This window comes from Zonotrichia leucophrys, chromosome 1 (assembly GCF_028769735.1).
Source record: "Zonotrichia leucophrys gambelii isolate GWCS_2022_RI chromosome 1, RI_Zleu_2.0, whole genome shotgun sequence".
NCBI lineage: Eukaryota > Metazoa > Chordata > Aves > Passeriformes > Passerellidae > Zonotrichia > Zonotrichia leucophrys.
In genome coordinates this window covers 17,009,276-17,035,790 of record NC_088169.1, presented here as the reverse complement: position 1 = coordinate 17,035,790, position 26,515 = coordinate 17,009,276, and the positions used below count along the sequence as shown (strand labels likewise).

The 26,515-nt window shown below is 40.7% G+C and overlaps 1 protein-coding gene across 1 annotated transcript; it reads left to right on the top strand.

The window, feature by feature from the left end:
- The first annotated feature begins 82 nt into the window (after positions 1-82).
- Positions 83-24,521, top strand: BEND2 (BEN domain containing 2). Its single transcript, XM_064714350.1, has 13 exons — positions 83-435; positions 613-845; positions 6,969-7,115; positions 8,763-8,923; positions 10,467-10,538; positions 10,748-10,822; positions 11,491-11,595; positions 13,526-14,039; positions 14,994-15,194; positions 16,119-16,237; positions 16,849-17,062; positions 18,177-18,380; positions 21,001-24,521. Exons 1-13 carry the CDS (start codon positions 83-85, stop codon positions 21,207-21,209), a joined length of 2,607 nt encoding a protein of 868 aa, XP_064570420.1. The 3' UTR covers positions 21,210-24,521.
- Positions 24,522-26,515: the final 1,994 nt, after the last annotated feature.

The window sequence follows — 26,515 nt, the reverse complement described above, 5'->3', positions numbered from 1 at the left end:
GGGGGCTCTGCAGACCACCAAAACTTAACTTGGTGTGCTAAAAGAACCAGACGGGTTTATACCCTGAAACCTGGAGCAGTGAATGGCACGGGCAACAGGCTCTGCCCTCACGCAGGGCTCCAGGGAGCAGCTCGGCAGCCCCGCATTCCCCAGGGATCCAAAAAAACTGCACGAACCGGAGCTGGCTGCCCTCAGCGTGGCCTCGGCCAGCACGAAGTGTGGCAGCGCCAGGGAGCCGAGAGGAGAGAGCCCGGGCATTTTCCTAACTCCAAAGCCGCGCCAGACAGGGCACCTCCGGCAGGCTGCTGGAGGAACGGGCCCGCCGACGGACCAGCTGCTCCCACAGCGGGCCAGCGGGAGCTGCCTGCTACGGGAACCACAGACAGGGCCGCAGCGGGAGCGGGTCGACTCCCAGCGGGCGGGCTGGCTGGGTGGGTGCTGCGGAAACGCCAGGGCTGCTGCGGGAGCGGGCTGACTGGCTAGCGGGCTTGCTGGCTGCTAGGGAAGCGGACGGCGTGGCCGCAGGCTGAAAGAGTGGGGCAGCCGGCTCTGTGGCTCCTGCGGGAGCAGGCCAGCTGCTCGGCTGCCCATTTGGCTGGCTGGCTGCTGAAGAAGCAAGCGGCACCGCCCCGCGCTCCCGTTTCCCGGGCGCGCCCCCGCGCCCAGTGCGCAGCCGCACTGCTCCAAAACAGTTTCTTGTTCACGTCGGAGAAGCCGCTTCCGTTTCCAACGCCGCATTCCGGCCACACCTGCCGGTACCCGAGCCCCGCTCGCTCCGCCGCCCGCCCGGCCCGCCCGAGGAGGACGCCACGCTCAGCCGCACCAGCAAGCCATGTCTGAAGAGGGTAAGGCTCCCGGCCGGGCGGCTCGCCCCGCCGAGGGGGTTGGGAAGGACGCGGCGCCGCCGCGGCGCGGGGAACGCTCCCTCATCGTTCGCAACAGCCCCAACGCCCGCTGCCGAGCCGGCCGCGCCACGCCCACCGCGCCCGTCGCTATTCGCCCGTTCCCGCGCGGCCGGCGCTGCCATTGGCTGGCGCTCCTGCCCGTCGCGGCCGCGTCAGCGCTGGCGGGGGCTCGCGGCGCGGGGGCGCGGCTCATGGCGGGCGCGGCTGCGGCTGTTCGCGATCGGGGCGTGCGGGCCCGGCGCGGCCCGGGGCTCTCCCCTGGGCTCTCCCCGGGAATGCGTGCTCCAGGGACAGGACTCGCCGGGAAGTTCTGCTCAGGAATAGTGTGGTACAGCCACAGCTTGGTTGCCTTAGTTGCAGTGTTGATGGTGGGGGAAGCTTTTGTTGTCCATAGATCTCAAATGGCAGCTGAGTATAGTGCCAAAATCTTGTGGAGACTTTTCCGTGGAACAGCGAGGTTTCGGCTTTGACAGATCCCCCTAGCGCTGTAGTTACTGGATAGAAAACCTGAGTAAGGGAGAGATGAATGCTGCTCCTAAAGGGAGAGGCCTGACCTAATGAGTTGACTATGAGAAGGCACAATGCATAGCGCACCTTAAGGGTCTTAGATTCAGACGCTTTGAGTTTTGACCAAAACAACTCTGTTTCTACCAGTTATGTGCTTCACCTTGCTCTTCAGAGAAGTGATGCTTATATAGACTCAGTTTATGCCCATTTAGGTTGTTGTTGTCACAGACTTACTCTCTGAAGGAGTTCCAGTTGTGTCTTGCTTAGATGCCAAATTTTCTTTTATGATTTCATTGTTCAAGGAACTTTTCTGATTAGGAAATAGCCAGTTGGCTGTGCAATTCTGCAAGTGTCAACATGAGCGAAAGGAGTAGGACTGAGATGGCAGGAGGGTGGGAGCAGAGCAATTGTGATTATTGTGATGTAATCTTTATTAAGTAAACGTGCACAGTGATGTGTTTGTTGGTGCTTCTCCTTTGTCCTCAATTCTTCAGTTTCCTGATTGGCTTTCTTTGTAACTCAGTAATCCTGTCAAATATTATGCCTATGCTAGACCCTAGCAATAGAAAAGATATGACGTTAATAATATTGTTCAATCAAAAGGTGCAGTATGAGCTCCAATCTTAATAAACACTGAAGATTTTTATGTGAGAGTGTTTTTACCTTGACTTTCAGTGGCTTTATCATCTCAGTGATCTAAATATGACAGGGAAAGGTACAGGAAATCTGGCTTTATTATTTTGCTTCTCTCCATAGTAATTGGTTTGTATGAGCTGAATATTAGTTTCTGCTGTCTTCTTAGTTTGTTGCAAATTCTGACAGCAGCACTCTAAATTAATTGTTTCAGTGTTCAGAGGCTGTTGTTAAGCGTTTTATCTCTGGTAGAGTATTCTGGTGTCTCTGATCCCTGACAACATATCTGGAGGAAGGACAAAATAATCAGAAGTATGCTAAATTCAGATATTATTCAAGATGAGTGCTACCATTTTTTCTGAGTGTAGTATTTAAAAATCTTTGTAAAATCTGGTTTGACTTACACAGAGCTTCCTGTGTGTAAGTTTCTGGCTGTTTCAGAATGGCTAATGGCTGGCTGTTTCACCTGGGTGTGGTGAGATAATGTTTGCAGAAATACAGAGGTGTGTATAACTGAACTTTTAGAAAATTAAGAAAATCCACCAGATTTCTATGGATAGTTTTTAGTGATTTTGCAAGCTCTCCTGGAACTCCGTAGTAGAGGCTGAGATAGGATTTAGTACTAATTGGTGCTTTCAGCCATCTCTTTCATCAACCTCCCTTTACCATTCAGTGCTTGATGATCACTTACATTTGTGTTTCTACATCTAGTGAGAGCATTCCTCAGGTAATGCCTGATTCAGTACAAGTCCTTCCTTATTCCACTGGCTTATGTGATGTGTTGCATTAGTAACATACTTGGGGAAAGAAAAAATAGTCTGTCATCTTGTCTTCAGACTTCAGCTGATGCATCAGATCTGGTTCTATTTCTGTGCCTTTAGCTCTCATTATCATAAATCTGCTTAAAGCTCTCGGTTATGTCTGCAGTGAAATTGAGTTTATGGGCAGATGATTACTGAGAGCTGTGATGGGATGATACTAACCCTGCAAGGCACTGGTGTGCCTGGGCTCTCCCCTGTGTATGTTCACTTTTTTGTGTGTGTTAGCACAAGTGTCATGCCATAAACAGCACAGGATCTAATTATGGTCCAAGTTAAGTCTGGCTATCTCTCCTTTTGTGGTTTAGTTTCAACCCAAGTAAGTTCTTTATTTATTTGGGTGGGGTTGCTTTGCTTGATTTGTTTTGCTATGCAATTCATAATTGTTGGAGAGGCTTTTTGAGCCTTATTGTTTTTCCTTTTGATTCTGCCTTTGAAAGAGTTCGAGTTTGTTGGTTGGTTCGTTGGTTTTAGTGTTTCTTGACGTTTAATACCAACACATTTTCAAGTCCCAAATAATTTTAAATACATCTTTCTGTTGGTTACTGGGAATAAATTCTTTGTGATGCTTGGCTTCACAGAGCTGCATAAAAAGCTGTGATTTAATGTAGTATAGGGTTAGGCACAGAGTTGAACATTTTTGGGTGCAAATAATTCAAGTGTAAGTGCCTTTGACATGCTTCAGTTTGATGATTTTGTGTAGAAGGGAAGATGATCTCCTGATGAAAGAATACTAAATGATAAGTTTCAACATCTTAGAAGTTTAAAAGATCATCTCCAAACTTGGTTTTTAATTTGGCCATTTCACTGGACTGCTCTGTCTATAAATATCTTTCTGTACAATACACATTTTTATGAACTTCGACCTTTCAGCATATCCTACAGCTCTAATGAAAGTTCTAAGTTGTAGCCTGTATCATAACTCAGAGTATGCATTGAGTCTGAAAAAAAAATTGTTTGGTTATGTTTTCTAATTTTAAATGACTCTTACTTCAGGTTTCAAACAGAAATTTAGAGTTTTCCTAAACTGATAACTTGATCCAATGATTGGATAAATCAGCCAGTTTAGTAAGTAAAAGCCACGTTTGAAATATGTAAACCTGACATATTTCCATAGTCACACTTTTAAAATTTATAATTTCCTTTCAAGACATACTGGAAACACTTAAATATCTATGTCATGAAATTTTCTGTCAGTGGAGTGAGTTAATGTATATATATTACTTACTTGGCACAAGAAATGCAGTTGCATCTTCATCCAAGTCAGAAGTGAAAAACAGCTGATGGCTGGTTTGTTTTTTTTTTTTTCCCAGGAGCACAGATTAATCCATAGAATTTGGCAGTTTGTGGTTTCTACCTGAGAGTCAGAATTGTATTTTGTACTGTTTGGTGCTGTGTATGTATGATAATATTCTCTGTTACTGGGCACCTTAAGGAAGCATCAGAAATACTTAGAATTGCTTAGAGGACTAAGTTGCAGTGTCTTTCAGATTATGGCTAAATAGCTGGATCTTTTTCTTGTCACAAATTTTTGAAGGTATGAATAATATTCTGTACTCTAATATTGTATAAGTAAATTTTGTTTCATTCCCAACAGTCTTATAAACAAAATATTTTTATCACATATTTATTCCTCTTGTTGATGAATGTAGTCAAATCTATAGCAAAGACATTTAAGTTTCTCCACTGACTTTAGAGGCCAGGCAACTGGAATGCATTAGGGAAAGGAGGAAATGGTTGGTATAAAACAGGTGAGTCTGCGTTCTTGGGGCTGCTTTTCTTATTGTTGCAGTGTGACCAGTCACATTAATAAGCCTTCCTGGAAATAGGTGGTGTATTCTAATCCTCAAGTTTCTTGACTGTTCATGTAAAAATGCTGTTCTGAAGGCAAAATAATTCCCTTTCCATGTGTGAAAGCCACCACATTCAGCAATGGGTGATGGAAATTAAAAGGCCAGGGGATGAGGAGGATCCTGGCCATCACCTGAAAGGTTAAAATGAGAGATTACTGCTTGTTGCTGCATTGCTTCCATGTCATTGTAGAAATCTGTTGTAGTTTTGGTTTTGTTTATCGTTTTTTATTGAGGTGGTTTTGCTTTCTGTATCTTTCTGTTTGGTTTATGTTTGCTCTCCAGCTGTGAGTTGGTGTAGCTGCAGGCTTTGAAAACACTTTCTGCACAGAATCCACTGTTGAAATTCTGATTTTGAAACTTATTTAAGGGAGGGTGGTAGAGGGTTTGGAAGACTTAAGCCTTGCTTTCAGTATCAACCACTTGTAGAAACTCTCCTAACTTCTGATCATACTGGCCTTCCTATAGTACAGATGGAGCTGCTCTGACCTTGCCACGTCTTTGCTGGTTGCACAGAATTTTCCCTCTTCTATACTCATCACTCTTTCTAGTGTAGATTTGGGTGATGTAGTTGCTGATCAGGTAGGGTTGTTTTGCTAATGTTATTTGAGTAAGGCATGAGATCTGTGGCAAAGATTATGAATATACAGGTAAATTCTGGGCTTTTTATGGTTGCATAAATAATATACAGTTTGCATTGCTTTGTCTAGTTAGGGATAGAAAGAGGATTGCAGGGCAGCAGAGACTCAGCTGTAAGTAGGGCATTTGTCAGACCATGCCCTAATCTGGCATCCTGGCTGGGGAAATTGGCAGAGAGGATTGTCATCCCTCCTGCTTGGATGCAGATGCACTTTTACTGACTCTTTGTTAATTCTTCCCCAAAGTAGGTAGAATACTAAATGATTGTCAACAAAAAAATTTGTGCCTGTGAGGCAGTTAAATAATTCAGCACATGCTAATAACTCACATTAGCCTGCAATGAACTTCAGTCAGTGAATATCACTGAAGTGTTTTGCTAAAAGCTGCACCTAAATTAAGTTCATGAGTAAGCCTGTTGTTTACTTCCACACAGCTGATGAAAACTGGCCAAGAACTGTTCTCCCACTGGCAGCCTAAGCAGCATATCCTAGAGTGTGTCCTCAGCTAAACTCCTCTGTACAGGTCGGCTCTGCCCCAGGTAGATTTCTGGCCTTGTTTACCTGTAAACAAAGCTCTTGACTGTGGAGCAGTTGATGGGTGTTCCTGAACAGACTATCAGTTTCTTAATCTGATTGGCAGACAAATCCAAACCCTGCTGTATTATGTCTTTTGAATTAGATGTGACTGTTGGCCAGAGGGGAAACTGAATGACCTGTGGAATTCAACTCTATTCTTACCTTTTGGTCTCTTTAAGAAATTGGGAGAGGACGGGATTTGGAATGAATTGATTATGCAAGTGTAGAAACCCAGATTGCTGTTCCATTCATACAGTTCTGATTCATTCTTGGAGCTCAGTCCATCCTGTGCACTGAACAGGGCGGGGACAATGTGGAAAATACAGCCTGTGTCGTGCATGTGTGCTGGCTGAATTTCAGTTTTATTTCCTAACTTGATAAGGTTCCTTCCATTAATTTGTTTCAGCAAAAATAAATTCTACTCCCTCCCTGACCCTGTCAAAAACACTGGATCTAACAATACAAATTATAATACAGTTATTCTGAAACCATTTTTCTCTGAGGTAGGGTGTTTAATTGGAAAAAATCTGCTACTGGAGATTTGCCATTCAGTGTTTCTATACAGTATTGCATTGAGAGCCAATGTTTGGATGGATCTGAATATCAAGTATACAGTTAGAATTTGTAGACTGATTTGTTCAAGAGTATTAAGCAAGTCTTAATTATGACAGTAAGATTTCAAGGCCATATTGATACTTTTTTTCATATGCTTGAATATGTAAACAGTGGAGTTTGTAGAAGTGCTTGTTACTGGCTTATAACTGTTCCTATTGAAGCTGGACCCTTGAGGGAGAACTGGGTACTGAACAGTTTCAGCAATCCCACCAACTAAACAATAGTAAGCTGCTTCCATTCTAGTGTGTGTTAAAACCTCAGTGTCTGTATTTAAAAGGGACTTTGCATTTAGATGCTGATGTGAAGCCGGATTTATAATAGTCTTTGGTAAAATTGAGATAATGCTGGGTGCGATAGAGGCACTACAGTTGGCACCTGGTATGCAGAATGGCCTGCAGTCCTACCTGTTTCTCTTTCTGCTGTTAGATTATTTGTGTGTGAAGACTGAGGAGGAGGATGAAGCTCTGATTGTGGACCCTGGAGACAGCGGGCTGTCCGCACAAAGCTGCATGCCAGTGCAGCAGAACTCTGAAGCAAACAGTGCTGTTCACCACATGAGTCAACTTGCCTATGGTAATTACTGTTCATTTTTATTGTGATCTGATGGTTAATGGCTAACATTTTAATGCCATGTGTTCTGTGCTTTTGGATTCAGTGCTTTCTGTATTACCCCTGTCTTTAAAACACATTTTATTAGAAAGCTGCTTTACAGAAATTGCTTGGCAGTGCCTTTAATGAGAAGTGCCTTTTACTTATTACTTTCAAGGTCCTTATAAATGGTGAGCCTGATAAAATATTACATTTTAAAAAGACAACTTTTTACTTACTTCTAAGGGTAAGTATACCTAGGAATAAATTAGGAAGCAATTTGGAAAATAAATGTCATGAAAGAACCTAGCTTAAAAATTAGTTTTTTAGATAATCTATCCAGTGTAACTCAGTACTGGAGATGCTGATGTGTAATGATAGAAGATGGTTGTTTAAGATGATAAATTATTAGCAGTAAGTAGCCATTGTGATTGTCTTTAATTCACTATATTTATTTCAACATGCAAGATCAGAGTATCTCAAGAAATCTTACCTAATGCTTCATTGGCCCAGACAAAAATTCTTTACAGCTGTTATGAGCATTTATTGAGTTCTGCAGCAATATTACCAAGTCAGTGAGGAAAATTATTGTAACTAAGGGAAAGCACTTCCTACTTTGGGGGATTTCTTTTTTGAATTCAGCCAGTTTACTCTGTAGAGAATCCCGTCAGTATTTCTCTTCACAGACACAATTTACATGTGTTTCCTAGTGGTTTTGGGTGCTTCTGAGAGCCTTTAGACTTTCTGATCTTCTAATTGACAGTAGAGTATTGTGTAGTTGTATGTTTACATCTGAAAACAAATTTGGGAGTGGAGGATGGTTTGCATGGTTTACTTGGGGTTTTGTCTCTGTTATTGAAAATAAACAAACAGCCCCACCAAAATTAAAAACTTCTGCCCAAGAAGCTATCATAGACAGTTGCTAACCTTGGTTTTAGGACATGAGTAATTATTTTTTTATTAATAAATTAATCATGATGAGAGCAGTTGATTCTTAAAAGGTAAAATGTGGTTTTGTTATCTTTGGGTGTATTAGCATTAGATATTGTCTAGTTAAAATCAAGTGTAGTGAGACATATGAGTGAAGCACACCACTGGTTTATCTCAAATGCAAGTATTGAACTGAAATTCTGTGTGATTGGTTTTATTCAACCACTATCTTAGACCAGTGTCTTGTAGAGCAGTGCCTTTCCTTCAGATGTCATTCTGTCTGTCCAAATGAGTTTCTTCTACTTTTGTCTTGTATCTTCTTGCCTACAATCAGAAGCTGTCAGAGGAAGCTCAACATCGTGCAGAGAGAAATCTAGATCTTCATTTCTCCCTGCCTGCTGCAGAGCACCTTTTATTTTAATTTTTTCGTAGCCATTTATGCTCACGAAATCAGTGTTACTTTTACTGCCACTTTAAAAAATATCATTACGTTTGAAAAAAACAATACTAAATTGAATTTATAAATTCTGATCTAAAATAATTCAATAAATAACTGTTTGGTATTATGCTGATAAACAAATTTCAAATAATCAAGCAGTATGAAAGTTTTTAAAAAAAAGGGTGACTGTGCCTATTTTTACTGTAGTGAAACATTTAATGCAGTGGGAAGCTTTCTGATGAGCTTTGCTTTCTCTTTAACAGGAAGTGAAGGCTTGCCAGTGCTTGCTGATCAAACAGCCTCACAAATGGGCCACTCTGCAATGATGCAGAGAGGAAATGGTCACAGCCCTGAGAAAATGGATTTTGTGTTTTTGAATAATAAAAGAAAGCGACTTTCTCCTGCTGTAGTGGAGCACAATGTGGTATGTTTCACCAAACAATAGCCCTTCCTTTTGAGACCAGTTTCAGTTGGAATATAATTTTTCCTTCCCTGCTGTGTGGTGATTGATGACATTCACTGAAGATGGGTAGGATATCTATGCATGGATGCTTCTAGCAAGTCTTCAGCCTCCCACTCTGCAGTCTGTCCATACATCCAGAATTGCCCCGTCCCAGCTGCAGAATCCAGCACTGTCCTTGTTAAACTTCATACAGCTGGTGGTTGCCCAGCCTCTGATTTGTTCAAATCTCTCTGTGGGGCCTCTCTGCCTTCAAGGGAGTCAATGGCTCCTCCCAACTTAGTGTCATCAGAAAATTCTGTGTCCACATCATTTATGTCCACATAATTTATGAGTGTATCCACACTCTTGTGTCCTTTGTCCACATCATTTATGAAGATGTTGAGGAGCACAGGGCCCAGGATGGAGCCCTGCAGAGCCCCACTAATGACAGGTGCCCAGTCTGAAATCACTCCATTCCCTGTAACGCTTTGTGCCTGGCTCCTGAGCCAGTTGCTCACTCATGCTGTGATGTGTTTATCCAGCTGTGTGCTGGACATTTTGTCCAGAGGATCCTATGAGAGGCAGTATCCAAAGCTTTACTGAAACTCAAACAGATTGTATCAACTGACTTCCCTTGATCAGCTAGGTGGGTCATCTTGTCATGAAAGGAATTTAACTTTGACAAGGAGGACTTCACCCTTCTGAAGCCATTCTGGCTGTGACTGATGACTCGGTTGTCCTTCAGGTGTTTTTCAAGTAACTCTCAGAATAATCTCCACAATTTTACCAGTCACTGAATTCTGCCTGTTGGAAACAAAACAGAAGTGTTATCTATCCCTCTCCCAGCTTTCCTTTTCTAAAATAAAACCTGATCACTTAAAATAAAGTATCACCAGCAGACGCTGTAAATCTGTGGTGGAGTGATGGATGGGATCGGCATCCATCCAGTAAAAGGAAAATGCCAGGATTGGCCAGGTGGTGGCACTGTCCTTCCTGCTTAAAAGCAGTGTGCAAGCTGTGAGGAAATTGCCTCTTCTAGACATTTTTTACAGCTTCTGCTTTCAGTTATACCCACTGAAGTCTCATAATTTGGACTCAGAGGTCTTTTTCAATCTAAGTGATTCCATGATTCTGTAATTGCATAACCTTGGCTGTATAGTACATTTAGTTAGATGAGAAAGTTCTGCCTTAGAATAAACAAATAAAAGTGCATGTTGCTGTTCATTTATACATATATATATATATATATATACACACACATACATACATATGTACACACATATATGTCCTCTTCCTGTACCATGGTAAAATCATTTGAAGAAACCAGAGGTCTGAGAATCTGCTATAGCAAATCCAGGGTCAAGCTGGTAAGGAAACCGTGATGACTCTGGTAGGTCTTGTTTTCTTGGGCCCTCATATAGCCAAGGGAGGGAATTATGGCTACAACCAAAAGTGTCCAAGTTGGATTCCTGAGAGAATTCTTTAACTTTTCAAAATGTTAAATGTTAATTATGTTATTTCCCAGATGAGAACCAGGGAAGAAGAATATGAAGATAGTGACAGTGTCATTTACGAGTATGAACCAGACTATGAATGTGTAAGTGAATTTTCTTTTTTTTGACTGCCTTTGGAAGCTGCTTTGGGGATGCATGTTTTGGGGTAGCCTGAAGTAACATAAGAGATTTGAAGTTGGGATTTACTTGCTTAATGTGATATCCTAAGTCCGTGTATATATCAGTACCTTATGCTCCTTTTTTCTCTTTTTTTTTTCCTTTTTTATATTTTATTATTATTTTAATGAAAAAGGAAAGCATTTTATCTGAAGCTTCTTATACTGGATATCAACAGAATCCTCTTATGGAGGTCCTCAGTTATTGCCAGGTATTTATTTTTTCTTTTATATCTGAAATGGTGTTCAAACAATTGTAATTAAACTGCGTGAGGAATTGTATTATGAACTTGACAACCAGTGATGTGATCCTTTCCAGTTATTTGCTTCTTAATTGCCCACATAACGACAATATTTTCAAAGTAAAACTAATCTCTTTCATATTCTCTGAACTTTTCATAAGAATAATTTTCAAATATTGAACTTTAATACAAAATGTAAAGTTTAGTTATTGGGAGGAGTTTCACAGTAATGGGAAAGATGGCAGTGGTACACACCCAGCTATTGAATGTACATGTTGCTTGCCAAAAATCCTGGTAGTGTTGATTTTGGTAAGTTCTTTCCTTTTGATTTCTGAAGCAGTAACTGGCAAAATTGAAAATAGGTGCACTAAAAATTAAAAGCATCCCATATTTATTCAGGTGAGCACTTGTGTGATTGGAGTCATTTGGGCCATGCATAATGGAAGTCAATTTGTAAGTGATTTGTAGCCAAGTGTTAATGTCTTGTAAGTCTCCTTAAGCATTCAGCAGTGCTGTGGAAGGAAGTTGGCTAAGTTTTAAGGAGGGAGTTCAGCTTTTAATTGAACTTTCTTGGTGTCTTCAGGTTTAGGTGGGTTCTTGTGAAACAGTGCTATTTTCAGTTTTATATTTGTTGACAGGCCATGTATGATGCCATTCAGAAGCTGGATAAAAAATTTGACCTGCTTCATCGTAAGGTCTCGGAAATGCAGCATACTCGTATAAAGCCATTCTTGCTCAAACCTGTGAGTATTAAAGACCTAAGATGCTTATTTTTGCTTTGATTCTCTCATTTCCTCTTATGCTTATTTTAAAAATCCCAATCCTTTCACTAAGATTGAAATAAGGAGCAAAATAGTAGACTTGGAATCTATTTCAATTCAATTACTTGAGATTTCTGATGATGTGCCAGCTTCAGTTTCCTGTGTTATTCACTGGTGGCCACAGATTGGCAGTGACTCCCATCAAATTCAGGATGCTGTGATAGATGCTGTAAAATTCTATTTGTATTGGCATGAACAGATGTGAATTGTGTAGGTGCATCTTAAACTTCAGTATATTGCTGTTGTACCTTTGCAACATGTGGTGTGTTGTCTCATTGGTTTCTGCAGTTAGAGAGAGTTTAAGCATCAGTCAGGTTGGTTCTATTGGCTTACTGAACTTTAAATGTGAACAGTATGTTGTCATATCCATTACAGTATAGAATTAATTTTTTTAATGGAAACTTTTTAAACATTTTTAATAATGTTTGATACTGAGTATGCAGTATTAATTTTATTCCTAAATAGTCGATGTACTGTTAAGTAAGAAGACACAATTTAAGTATTCTAACAATGATCTTTAAAAGGGAAACATAACAGATGTTTTTTGAAAGAAGGTTATAAAATCCATAATGACTTCTTTTGTTATCAACACTACAAAGCTTTTAATGTGGCAGAGAAAATTCTGCTGTCAGGAGATGTCAAGACAGCAGTAAGGCCATTTGCTTTAAGGGTGGGTAGAGCTGGATTTCTCACACCTGTCAGCTATCAGTAGGAAAGTAAGTTTTATTTAGTTTGTATTTTTACTGTCAGCTCCAAGCTTGTGCTGGCTACTCATCCAAAACCATGAGGTTCAGGGAATAAACTGATCCTGTCAAATGCAAATTAACCCTGTAAAACCTCTGTGCTCTTACCCTCCCCTCTGATGTGTGGGATGGCAGCTGCTTTAATGTTTGGATTTTTGGTTTGTTTTTTTTTTTTTCCTGAAGGCTTTTATCTGCCAGCTATTTTCTTAGGTTCTGCCATTTAAAACTATCAGGAATGCTGTTGGATTTTTTTTATAGCTGTACCTTTGGTGTACTTGTGAAGGGTTAATGGAATGGTTTGGAGTAAAAGTACTTTTTTTATTAGCTGAATTCCAAAAGGTGGAGAAACTAACAAACTTTCAGATACATAAGATTTCCTTAAGGTCACAGATTTTTTTTAAGGTTACAAGGATGAAATATAATGAGATTCTCTAAACAAACACACAAAAACCACCAAATCCAAACAAAATAAGAAAAACAAATCCACATGTGTCATCTTCATTTGGTGGCTCCTGCTCAGTCACTTGTGTTTTGAACTAGAATGCATGCTGTATGATTTTTAATAAAAGTACTTGAAGTGATGGAAATATAGCCTACCTCTCAGTTTGTCCATCTCAGTCTCTTTGGAATCTTCATTGTAGATGAGATCTGAATATTTAATGTTTTCAGCTAACAAGTAAAAAAAGAAGAGAAAGTGTTTGGGTTTTTTCTTGTTTGAAAGGAGCTACCAGGGCAGTGGACCCATTCCTTGAAAATTCGTAAGTCAGTGACTGGGTCAATGACTGAAAAATTTTAAATTTTAAATTTACTTTTCAGTAGAGGTCTAGAAAGTTGTTTTGCCCCCCCCAGGTGAAAAAAAATCTGAGAAACATTGAAGCTGACCAGATAAACTCTTAGTGTTGCAGATACAAATGAGAATAGAAGATAGTAGAGGGAAGGCTAAAACGTAGTAGCTCTGAGTTGATGACAAAGACTACTTCAAGGAAGAATATGCTGCTAATAGCATCATTACTAAAATCTAATTTTCCTGGTTTGCTAAAAAAAAAACCCCAAAATTATCAGCTACATCTAATTTAACCTTTTAATTGTTTTCTGAATCACGTTTGCAGAAACCAGTTGGATTTACATACAGAAGTTCCAGTCATTTGCCTTCCGGAAAAATAAGAGTATCAAAGCACATGGAAAGAGATTTAAGTCTTCATCGTTCTTCATCAGGCCACGGAAGGCATAGCCCAGTTGTAAGGGTTGCTTTACCAAATGGCCACGTTCAAGTCAATTCCAAAGTAAAACATGGCCCACAGAGTTTTCAGCTGGAATCTCAGCAGCCTGTTGGAAGGCAAAGCCCACCACTCCCCACTATAGTTTCTACACATTCATTACATTCATCATACACAGCAACTAATGGGATGCCTGACCTTTCACCACAATCAAATCTTACTCCCAGTATTGTGGAAAGTACTGTCAACATTGCATCTTCACCCGTGGCATCACCATCGATGCCAGCACCGTCTGAGCCCAGTCAGGAGAATAATGCTGTGGAGTTGAACTGCAAAAATGCATCTGAGGATGTGAATATTAGTGAAGAACTACCATCTTCTTCAGTCTTCATCAATCCTAGCTTTGGTGAGAGCCTTTGTGATAAATATGCAGAAACAAAGGCCAAGAAAATGTCTGGTTTACAGTAGGTGCTTTGGGTTCTTTTAACTCTAGGCTCTCTTTTTCTCTCTTAATGTAACCTTTTTTTAATCTGTGTATAACTCACAAGTAATGTGCGCATGCTACCCATGTGTTGGAGGAGGCAAATAGATTGCCACTAAAGCTGAGTGAGGCATATGCCTGTATGCATGTTGTAAGAAAGCAGCTTGCCTGATCTGTGTGAAGGAAATGTTTATTTTCTTCTCATGTGGGATTTTATTCTTTCTGTACATCTTTTCTATACTCAAATTCTCCAGTGTTTGGTTTCTTCCAAAATACTTGATTCCAAAGAAAAACAAGAATTCTATAGATCATTGCACTATAATACACATATCAAATAGCACCATGTACTAAAAACTGATGCCTTTCTAAAGTGTAAATGCCCTGATTCATATGCAAGGCTGAGCTGTGATTTCTCTGCTTTTGGTCTAAAAAATACATTTGTACAGCTGAAGAGCTGTGTGAATATTAGGTGAAATATTCAGATATATATCTAAAAATTTGTAAACCGTTTATATTTTAGCAGTTCTGTGTATGCATGTGCACTCTTTATAAGTCAGTGTCTTGAAAACATACCTGGTATCTGCACAAATGTAAAATAGGCCACTGTGAACATTGTGGACTATTGGGTGTCTGATGTATTTTCTTGGGTGTTTTGATTTCAGTTATGCTGGTGGTTAATGTGAATCAAAAAGTTACTTCTGTTATCATTCCAATTTAAAGCTGCTTTTGTAAGAGCCAGGATAAGTAATAATACATAGTAAAATTAACTGTAGTAGAGAACATGCCGAGAGTCAAGAGAGTTTGAAAAAATGTTCTGTTTATAACAACTCATTTGGGATTTTAATTTTTTTTTTGCTGTATGTTTTTGTTTTACAAAAGAGTTTGTTGGTGACCCAGCAAGAAATGTGAAAGTTCTTGGAAACCATTTGGTGAAGGCTCGGCAAAAGACCAAACCCAAGTACGCAGCGCGGCACTTGGTGCGCGTCCTGTTCCCCAAGAAAACTCTACTGTGCAGCGTTATGGGAGCGAGTGCGCGGGGGCGCAGGACCCTGGATCCAAACAAAATTGCTGCAATACGAGGTTTGGTACCTTTCAAAATGCACAGATTTACTTCTTTCATGCTTAACAAAGTTTTGAACTTAAAAGGAGTCCTTTTCTGTATGTTTCTGGCTAATTGCTGTCTGACAGCTGGTGAGCAGATAAATGCTGCAGTGGATGTGCTCCACTGCAGTATCCATTTGTTTTGAAAGTCCTGCTTTGTAATTCTCAATGTTCGTTTTTGCTCGATTTAAATGAAACTATTCAAACTTCTTCTTGTTTTATGTACATTGTGTTCATCAGTCATGCTTACTGTCTCTAGATTTTTAATTGCAGTTCATTTTGTGTTTGTGTGTGCCATGGATTTCGTCAGTGATTTTTTGTTTGGTTGATTTGGGTTGATTTATGGCCATGGTATATTTGGGACAGACATTAACTGGTGGGTTTGAAACACTCTTTATGTTGAGTGAGAAGTGGTGAAGATGGAGGGGGATTTTTTTTAATAAATGTCAAGTCATTTACACAGATCCCATGGCATGTATGTGTTAAAGGGTTAAAATTGAGTGTAAGATTATATAAGCCATGTGAAATAGTTGCAGTAACAACTTTACCATGTGTCTGTTCTTTTGGGGGGGGTGGTGGTGGTGTTGGTTTTGGGGGTTTTTTAATAGTTAGTATGATAAATCACATATTTCCCCTAATTCTACCAGGAAATATTTAATATAATAGAAGCATTACTCACAACATCTCACAATGTATCACAGAACATCTTGAATTCATAATGCTGGTTATTTTCAAAACATAAGCTTATTTTCTTTATTTATTGATGGAAGTCTGAAGCTTGTAAATGGAGAACAGTAAACATATGAAGCATTAGTTAACTTTCTCTCTCTTTGTAAATTAGGATACTTCTAGCTACTGGGCTTTGTAATGATGCTTCAAACATTTTCTGTATTTTATATGCAGAGTTTCTTGCAACTAACTTTCCAACCTATGATTTGAGCGAGCGTGGAAAAGACTGGAAAACCTGTATCACAAATGTCAATTCTATGATCCGCTCCTTACGCTCCGAAGCCAAAGCAAAGGTGATGATTTATTAAGTACTAAGTTTGCACTTTTTTCTCAGATTAATTATTTGACCCGCTCATGGTACAGGTGCTGTATTGGAAGTTCCTTGGGTTCTGTCTCTGTGTTGCTCAGCGCAGGCTTGCTGACTGCAGCACTGGTTCCATGTGGGGAACACTGGAATATGCTGCTTTCTGCTTTGCCTCTTCTTGCTTCTATGTCCAGAGTTCAGTTAAGAAGTGTGGATACATAGGATGCTATAAGGAAAGCACTGCAAATGTTGCCCAGAAGTAGTGTCAAATTTGATTGAGAGTTTAAACAAATAGCTCTTAGTGCTTGTTTTCGCAGGCTTTTTTTTTTAGATATATTCAGCTATGCATTTCAGTTTTATATTGACTGAAACATTACTCCCAAAACACCTCCAAGTACATTTACTTCTAAAATGCTCTGTGCACATCTTTGTATAATTATTAACTGTTTTACTGGTAGTTTTCATGATAGAAATTCAGGAGTAACTGTATTGCAAAGATCTGAAATCTAATTTGTACTAAATGTGAAGTGAACTGGAACACCAGTTAAAAAACTGGTAGGCTTCTCTCAGTGTGTGTACTAACCTTATTAAATGTTTCAGCAGAAAACTGAGGGGAAAGAAGAAGTGTCTGATGCTCCTGATACATCTCATTGTGTAGATTTAAATGATAATGAAGATAGTGGAGACAATTCGCAAAATTCTCAGAAAATGACTGGCTCCACAATTGACATGTTGCAGAATTCAGAATTGGATAAGTTTCCAGAAGCTTTTCAGACATCTCCAGTCAGAAAACAGCAATCTTTGGAACCTATGGGTAAACAAAGAAATTTTTGTGTTCTGGCATTGCTTGTTACATTTTAAATAGTCAATGAGAGGCAAACAATGGTTCTGTAGGTATAATTGCATAGTAAAGGGATTTTATGAACTATGTGAGTCTTCTTTTTCTCTTAAGGCAGTTGTTTGGTGTACACATAGTAAGTCTTTTTGGGAAAGAGCAAGGGCATTATATCTGGCTAACAATATATGTTTGCATCTACCAGAATCCCATAATGCAAATCTGCTGTGACATTGGGAAGTTCAACTTCATTTACTCTGTTCAGTTGTCCTGGCTTTTTTCTTTTATTTGGTAGATATTCTGCCTTTAAAAAGTAAGCTAGCTCAGAATACGTATTGGAGTGGTATTACAATTTCAGAAGAAAAAGCACACCTTTCTGCAAAACTGACTCTTTAGGACAACAAAAATCTTAAAGCAGCCTTTATATTTTCACTTTTTTAATGTAAACGTTCAACACACAAATGCATTGAGGAAAAAATTTGTGTACAGCATGTGATGCTTAGAGACCCTCAAGGAAAATGGGCTGAGATTAGTTGCTGTTGGAAGTAATTTATTCAATTAGGGTCACTTTGGGGTTGTTTCAGATCTCTTCCTGCACCCAAGATTTGTTAGTCAGATCCCACAGACCTCTGTATGTACTAAAAATTTTGCATTTTTTCTTATTAATGTTTCAGTAAAGTGAGGTAGAAGCAGTTGAAAAATACTCACTCTGTTTCTGCTTGCAGAATCTGAGCACCACTGAAATAGCTGAACTTTTATTTACTTACTTACTTGAAAAAGCATCATCTTTTCACCTGAGATGAAACAAGTTAGAAAGCAGTAATTAATAATGCAGCTTGCGTTGCTGAAGACATATCAGAAGTACTGTTTGTGGTTGTGGACCAGGTGTTCTGGCTGCTTGGCCACATGTCTGCAACATGTTTCATGTTAGCAGTAGCTGTAGCGTTACAGCTTTGCTTTGGTCTTTCCAAGCAAGTAGAGAAGTTTCTGGGTGAGCTTTTTGTGCCAGTTTTGATTTTATACAGCCACTTTGAGGCATGGTCATTGTTGGATGAGTAAAATATCTGTCTTTCCTCCATGACCTCTTCGGCAGAACCCCTTGGGAGCCCATGGCGCAATGTTCAGTTGCCTTTCTCAGTCATTTACGTCGCCAAGGGGAAGACACGGCCAGAGCTGTCAGCTCGCTTCCTGATTCGTCACATGTTCCCTGAGGAGGTGCTGGTGAAAAGCAACGTGTATGGCAGCCTTGATCGTGGCATGAGCCCACTGGATTCCAATAAAATTAATGCTCTCAGAGGTAAGTAAGAAAATCTCTGTTAAATCATAATGTGGGGAAATTGGTAAGAGTATTAACTTTGTATCCTGTTAACAAAGTATAGAGCTTCAGAATTAGTCTGTGAAAATATTCTTACAGGCATTTCTGCAAACAGGGGAACAAATTGAGAGGAAGTAGACAAAGATATATTTTAGTAGCTCAAGAAATTCTCCACATGATGAACCTGGTTTGTATGGGAAACTCAATTGCCTTGACATTGGCTTGAAAGGGCAATGCAGTGGGAGATGGGAGCAGTGCCTGAGGATTCTGGAGGACATCGGAGATAATTCCTTGATACAGGGACTGTGTAGATGAAGCAGAGGACAGAGATATCATGTGCAACAGGTTATGGCTTCCTTCACAAAAAGGGTTATTGTGTGATAATTTGTGGTGGCATTGCCTGTAGAGATTATGAAATCATGGGCCCTGAGGTCCTGAGTAAGAAGGGTCTGAGTACAGGCTCTGTAGCTTGGGAGAGCACTCTTTGACATTTGGGAAAGTCACAGATGGGAGCTTGTGAGAGATAGCTCTGAATAGGACAGAAGCTCAGGAAAGTTGACAGATCTTTAAAAACAGCCCTCTGCAAGCACATGAGAGTCCATCTTGATGCTTAGGAGAGCTGAGTTGTGGGGAGACAGGTTGGGCTAAGCAGGGAATTCATAACTGAGCCCTGCAGAAAAAAAGCCATATTTAGAGATTGGAAATAAGGAGAGCTTATGAAGTGGAATTTAGCAACTGTTGTGTTGTAACCCATCAGGTAGCTAAACACAGGTGCTTGCTTACCTTCTTCCTCCCTGTCCTGTTCCCCTGCCCCACCCACAGGGATGGGAGAGAGAAGTGGGGAAGGAGGACTGCGTCTGAGGGAGCAGTGTTGAGCATGCTCAATGAAATGGAGCTGTGACTCACACCCTCTGGGGTGATATCTGGGCATAGCTGGAGGAACAGACAGAGCATGCCAGAAACCATTTCCAGTATGGCAAGCACTAGCCTGGGAAACATTGCCACTTAAACATCTCCACTTTTACATGTATATATATATATATATATATATATATATATACACATACACGTATACAGACATGTAGACATATTTTATTTCTTGATATTTTGAGCTTAAGAAGCATTCAAAAGATGTAGTGTCTTAGGACTGCAGGACGCCATGTAGGCCACAGAGTAGATGAGAGACAAATCCTGTGTGTTGTGGTTGCAGCCAGACCTTGTCACTTGGCCCTGGAGCCAGAGGACAATCCCTGCCCCTGTTTCCTTTAACACAGCCTGACTGGATGGCAGCACCAGCTCCCTGAATGAGTACTCAGGCACTGCTCCCATCTTCCTGCAGAGCAGGAAGGGACCCTACATAGCCTTACTGTAATCCCCAAAATCGGTCAGTTTTGGTCAAAGAAAAGACATAAATTTAAAAGCTGTTTAGTGGACCACGTACAAAGGCTCTGTAGACCTTGAAGAATTCCAGTTCTGTGCTGTTCCTCTGAGGTCAGGTATTCTTGAATTTACTACTGGGGATGGAAGTAAGGGGAGCCTGTCTGCTGCTTCAGCCAACAGCTTTATAACTATGTCACCATAGTTTAAAACAGGAGCATCCTAAGGCACACTTCCTCTCCCTTTCACCTCTCCATCTGGAGCAGAGTGAACTGCAAGAGCACAAGTTTTTATCTCAGTTACTTTCTTCCTTCAGACCAAAGTTTTTCTGGCAAAATGGGTTTCCAGATTTGTAACTACAAGTTAAAATTTTAACTGTAAGCAATGGTACTATATTAGATTTTTATTTGCTGGTAAGAGAAAGCTGACACAATATCTACTAGCTATACCTTTCTTTCTACTATCAAGGTAAGTCTAGATGTTAATCAGAGAAGGAGAAGCAATGTTGCTTTGATTTGAAATTACAGATGAGAATTCCTTTTTGGTGTTTATTTAAGACTTACCAGGTTGCTTAGAGAAAACATGGAATTCAGCTCAGCAGGAAATCACTCCTCAATAAGTTTAAAAACCAGTTTTAATTTTGGTTTTAAATTACTCATTTTACTCATGGAAGGGAAGAAAGGTACTATAGTCCTACCCTTTTTATGTCATTGCTACCAAACTCAAGTGTTTGTTTACTGATCTTACTTGCAGTATGGTAAGGAATGAACTCTCACAATTTTTCTGTCACAGTTGTTCCTGTGCATGTGTATCATGCTGAACTGGTGTGACTAATTTTAGTGAATATAGTTGCCAGAGATCCTCTGAAGGAGTGCTTGGTCCTGCCTAATTCTGGTCATTGTGAATTGGAGCCCAAGATTTGTCTTTGCTAGCTGACCACTTTAGAAGCTGAAGTTACTCAGCACTTCAAAGGATCAAAACCACACACATGGTCACGTTTTCTTTTCATATTTTGTTTTTGTGCTTAGACCTTTTTTTACTCATTTTCAAATATAACAGAAAGGGGAAAGCAATATCTGCCCTGCTTTTCTTTTCGAGGCTCGTAATGTGTCTAGCTGGCCTGGTTTGGTAGCATGCACTTGTTATAGCTTAATTACATCCAGAAAGAGTATATAGCTTGCCTAAATAATTGATAACTCACTATTACATACTTGCTTATTTTTAGACTTCCTTCAAGAGAATTTTCCATCCTTTGATCTCAATGAAAGTGGGTTTGATTGGAAGGCGTGCGTGGCTGCCATAAACAGCACAATCCGCAGCCTCAGACACGAGCTCAAAAAGGCCACGACTGGAACGCGCCACAGAGCCCCGAGTGCAGAGTCCCCCCGAGGATCCCACAGCCGCAAAGCCAGCGGAAAGCATCTCTCAGATTGAAGCTCTCCAGCAGCTGCCTCAAAGCTTAATTTTGCAGGTTTTTGTTAATTCTCTGTAGAAGCCTGTAATATCGAGCTGTCTTATTCAACAGAGTTGTCAGCAGCACTAAATAGCATCACTTCATGAGACCAAAATTAGCAGAAGGCTTGGGAGCCCTGACTCTTTGCATAGGTAGTGTTTGTGCTCCTCAGAAATTATTTTCAGTGTTCCCTGTAGCATTTGCAATGTGGTCTCTCCTAAAAGCATCTTCTTCTCATGATTCATTAAATCTGAAAGATTAATCTGGTTAGAAAAGATGCACTGTGCATCAATTCAGCAGAAGCAGATGGAAAAGAGGAGAAGAAAGAGTGGTCCTCCTTGGAGGGTGAATCACAGCCAGCTAAATTATCTCATTATGTATGAGGAATGAAATTTGCTTTGACAATTGGATATCTTCAGTGAAAATATCAGAAAGGAGAAAATATTTTTAATTGCATTTAGGTAACTTGTTGTATCTGGACTTGATGATCTTCATTTCCAACCTTAATGATTGTATGATCTCTCACATTTTTGCCTCCTATATCAGTGTCTTTTGCAGGGTAAGAGGCAAACAGCAATGTAAGTACATCTGGTAATGTATGGGGGAGTGATGCCTTAAATTTTAGCTTTCATATTTTCCAGATTCTGTACTGCATGAGTACATAACTCTGAACTTCATATAAAGTGTTAGCAGGTTCTCTTCACAGTTTAGTTAGACAAAACAATCCTTTTCCAGTCTGAGAACCAAGGACACCATCACAGCTTCAGGCCCGAAAAGTACAAACAGCAGTGAATTGAGAACAGTCTGAGAGGATGGGACTTCATAACCTGAAGCTGTAATTGGACAGTTAACCCCAGTATGTAAATTGACCAAAACTTACAAAAGTGTGAAAACTCCTGACCCATCATCCATCTTGGGTGTAGCCTCGCCCAGGCTCTTGTACTGCCCAAGGTGTGTCCTTTGAAGGCCTTTTAATAAATACCTACTTTATTCCTTTAACACTGACTAGCCTCTGTTCCAGGTAGCCCCTCAAGACATCAGTTATACTGCTCTGCACTGATTTGGCTCTACTAAAAGGACAAAAAAAAGCCATCACAGTCCAATGGTTGGTTCTGGTTTTTCTTGATGAAATTTAAGGAAAATACTTCTTCAGGGTCCTCAACTTCACCATCTCATGGTTGCTGTGGCTAAGGCTTCAGAATTTTAGTGAATCCCTTGTTGTAGTTGTATGAGGCCCAGAAAAGCACCTGTCAATAATAAATGTCCGTGCCCTTGCCTTTCCTTTGTGTCTACGCAAGACTAAGATTCATTAGTGCATTAAGTTATATATTTTTTAAAAATAGCAAACTAACTAATTTTAGCAAACTAATTTTCAAAATAACTTGGATGTTGAACTTTTAAAAATTAAGAATTAATTACCATATATATTCAATTTCACATCTCGCTCAGTTTAATTTGTAAGGTAGAATTTAACAACAGTAACTGTACAGAAGTTAACAACAGTAACTGTACAGTAGTTAAATGGGTTTTTTTGTTGGGTAATTTCTTTGTTATTTGGGGTTTTTTGTTTGTTTTCAAAAAAGAAGTAATCATTGAATCATAAAATATGCTGAGTTGTAAGTGACATATCAGGATCATCAAATCCAACTCCTGACAGTGCATAGGATCATCCCCAAAAATGACACCATGTGCCTGAGAGCATTGTTCTTGAACTCTGTAAGGCTTGGTGATGTGACCACTTCCCTGGGAACCTTTGCTAGTGCCCACCTACCCACTGAGTGAAGAACCTTTTCCTGATATCCAGCCCAAACCTCCCTGCTACACCTTCAGGCCATTCCCTGGGGTCCTGTCACTGCTCATAAGAGGGAAGAGATCAGTACCTGCCCCTCCTCTTCCCTTGGGAGGATGTTGAAGACCACAATGAGGTCTCCCCTGAGTCTCCTCCAGTCTGGCAAAAACCAAGTGACCTCAGCTGCTCCTCATACAGCTTCTCCTCCAGACCCTTCACCATCCTCATGGCCCTCCCCTGGACACTCTAAAATAGCTGCATGTGTTTCTTATATTGTGGTGCCTAAAACTGCCCCCAGCACTTGAGCTGAGGCTGCCCCAGTGCAGAGCAGGACAATCCCCTCCCTCTCCCAGCTGGCAGTCTGTGCCTGATGCTCCCCAAGACCCAGCTGACCCTCCTGGCTGACAGAGCATTCCTGACTGATACTCAAGTTGCCATCAACCAGGACCCTTTCCAAAGCTGCTCTCCAGCTTCTCCTTCCCCAGCTGATGCATGCAGCCCGGGTTGCCCTGTTCCAGGTGCAGAGCCCAGCCCTGGCCCTTGCTGCACTCCTTGCAGTTGGTGTAACCCTTTCTGTTCATGTTTTCCAGCATGTCACACAGTCCTTGCAGTGTCTGCGCTGGCTGACTCTGTGGGCTTGCCTTGCTGCTTGTGTGGGTCTGAGTGTTGGCTCAGAGGTCCAGTTTCTTCACAGAAGGAAACTTCTTGGAAGACTGGCATAGGGAGTGGATTTTACCTCTGAGAGCTGTGGAAACTGTGGCTTCCAAAATAACACCTGTACATAGCAGAATTAGATTTAATTAAATCTGTCCTCTCCAAGACAAAGGTTTCATAGTTCATTTGTTAGTAATAGGATAAAAAAGTGAATTTGCTCATTCTCACTTCAGCTTCTGTTCATAACAGACAGTCTTTATTGTACAGGGTAAAGGACCAGATTTTTAAGTGCAACTTAGGATATGCAATGGCCTTATAAATATGAAATCAGTTGGTAATTTAAGTTCCTTCTGCCACCTCCTTGCAGAAGTCCTCCGTAGGATTCAAGAAATAGACTGAATTTCTGATTTTCTTTTCTTGGTAGAAATGTTGTACTGCAAATTTGGTTGTTCTGGTGTACTATTAACAAACTCTTCTGTTACCTGCTATACAGTCCTTGTAAATGCCAAGAACTTTGTTGTGTATAGATATTACTAGTTCCAAACCTCAGAAGAAGACAAAAATGCTTATATTTTTTCAGTAGTTTTATGAATTGTTTTCACTGCCCTTCACAGATTTTAACGGTGGAAGGATATATTTATTGAATTATGTGTTCTGAAATCTGTTAAGTGTGGTGCATACCTATAGCTTCCAACTTGAAAAGAAAATTGAATTAAAGTAGAAATAGTTTTCTTCTTTCTGTTTCAAATGTATTGTATTTTGCTAACTTTTATAAAGTATAATTAAAGTATTTTGTTGTTAGGAATTAAGTATTTTACAAATAAAACTGCCATATAGCTCTTTGACTACATATGTGTGTTTTAAGTATTTCTTGCATCATGAATTTACAGTTCAGGTACAGTTTCATCTGAAAAGATTCTTCTGATGTTCTTTGAGGAATCGGGGCTTTTAAGAGATCTTCTGATTGTGGTGAGATGATTTTTAAATTTAGACTTCATTAACTTTAAAGCAAAGCAAACTGTTCTGGACTTGACTTGTCAGTTACAGCTGTGTGCGAGTTATCCTAAACAGCTTTCCAGGAAAGGGTGGGAATTGAGTAAAATTTTTAAGACTGTCCTTTAAACTGATTAATTGGTAGATGAGGCTTTGTTTATGCAGTGGAATCAGTTTCTACGTTAGAATTGAATTCTTGAATAAGGATTCAAGGCATAGAACAGGGCCGGCAGGAGGCGCTGAGGATTCACTGCGGGTGCTGCGGATCCCTGGAGGTGACCAAAGGAGTGAAGAGTTGTTTGCTGCACTTGGTGTCAGGGAGCAGCCGGGGCTGGGGCACAGGCAGCACAGAGCACAGGGCTCTGCTGTGAGCTGCTCCCTGCCCAGCAGGGGCAGCTGCCAGGGCCACAGGGCACGGCTGGTGAGTCAGTGAGGCCAGCAGCACCGCGGGTGTGAGTGTCACACAGGAGCCAGCGCTGAGCAGCACTGGGGACGTGGCTCTGGGTGGGACACTCTGCTGCCCCTGCCCAGTACAGGGGTTCAGGGCCAGCCTGCAGCACAGCCCTGCAGAGGTGAGGGCCTGGGCCAGGCACAGGGGTGGCCAAGAGGGTCAGGGACAGGCTGCTCAGGGCACCCGGGAGGTCTTGGTGCACCCTGCCGGCTCTGGTCAGAATTTCTGCCGTTTTCACAGAGTGGATGTAAACAACCCATCTTAGTTAGAGCCGTGTTCAGCTTTTTAGCCAGAACTCATTCCTTAGAACAATATCAATGCTTGCTATTTTCTTCTAGCATTTATTCCAACAGTCATAGGACTTTAGAACAGGCTGCAGAAAGAGCCAAACATTTGTGCAGTTTTTTATTTGTATTTTTGTATAGATAAGGCAATGTGATAATTTTGTAGGTCTCTCGAATAATTACGATTTTCTTTTCTTTGGTGTATGGTATGATGATACCTTTGCCTTAGCAAGAACTCTAAATGTCACCTGAAGTACAGGCTAATGTAAGTGTTTAAATTACAATTTCAGCATTGTTTTGGTTTTTTGTTTGGTTTTTTTTTTTTGTATTCTCCCCCCAGCTTTCCACCTCAAGTGGTGAAGTGACACTGATTGTGTGTCTCACTACTCCATGCAATTCATTTCAGCACTGGAAGCAGGTCTGTCCGTCTGTCTCTCGGGTGGATTGAAGAGCTGTAGCACCACCTACCGAGACCCAAAAGTTTTTCTGAGAAACCGAAAAACCTCCCTGAGTGATTGGAGCACTAAATATTCTGACACAGTGATGCCATTCTGAGAATTTGGTGCTCTCACTGGTAATTTGAAGTTTCACTTGTACCTCTGCTTTATCCATTATAGCTGTCTTCCTATTTAAAAATTATCTAATTTGAGTAGGGATTGTTTTTTCAGTGAGATGTTACTTTTTTTTAGTTGCTTTTAACATCATCTGTAAATCTTTAACGCATGTGGCAACTGTTGACATACAGTTTTGTAAGAGTAATAAAATGTGAGAGTGATGGAACATCAGGTTCAGCATCGTCTTTTCTCACAGCCTTAGCAAATTCTTTGGCATTTAATCTGGTATTGTGAACTTTCCAAAGGTGGTGTCTGCTTTGTAGGCCCCATTGCCTTGGTTTAACCCCAGCTGGTTAAAGCCCGATGCAGGTCACTCATCCCAGTGGGATGGGGAGGGGAATGGTAAAAGGGGAGAAAACTCATGGGGTGAGATAAATACAGTTTAATAGGTGAAGCAAAACAAGGGATTCATTCACTGCTTCCCATGGGCAGATGTTCAGCTACCCTCAGGAAAGCTGGGCTTCATCACTTGTGAGGATACCTTGGGAAGACAAATGCTCTG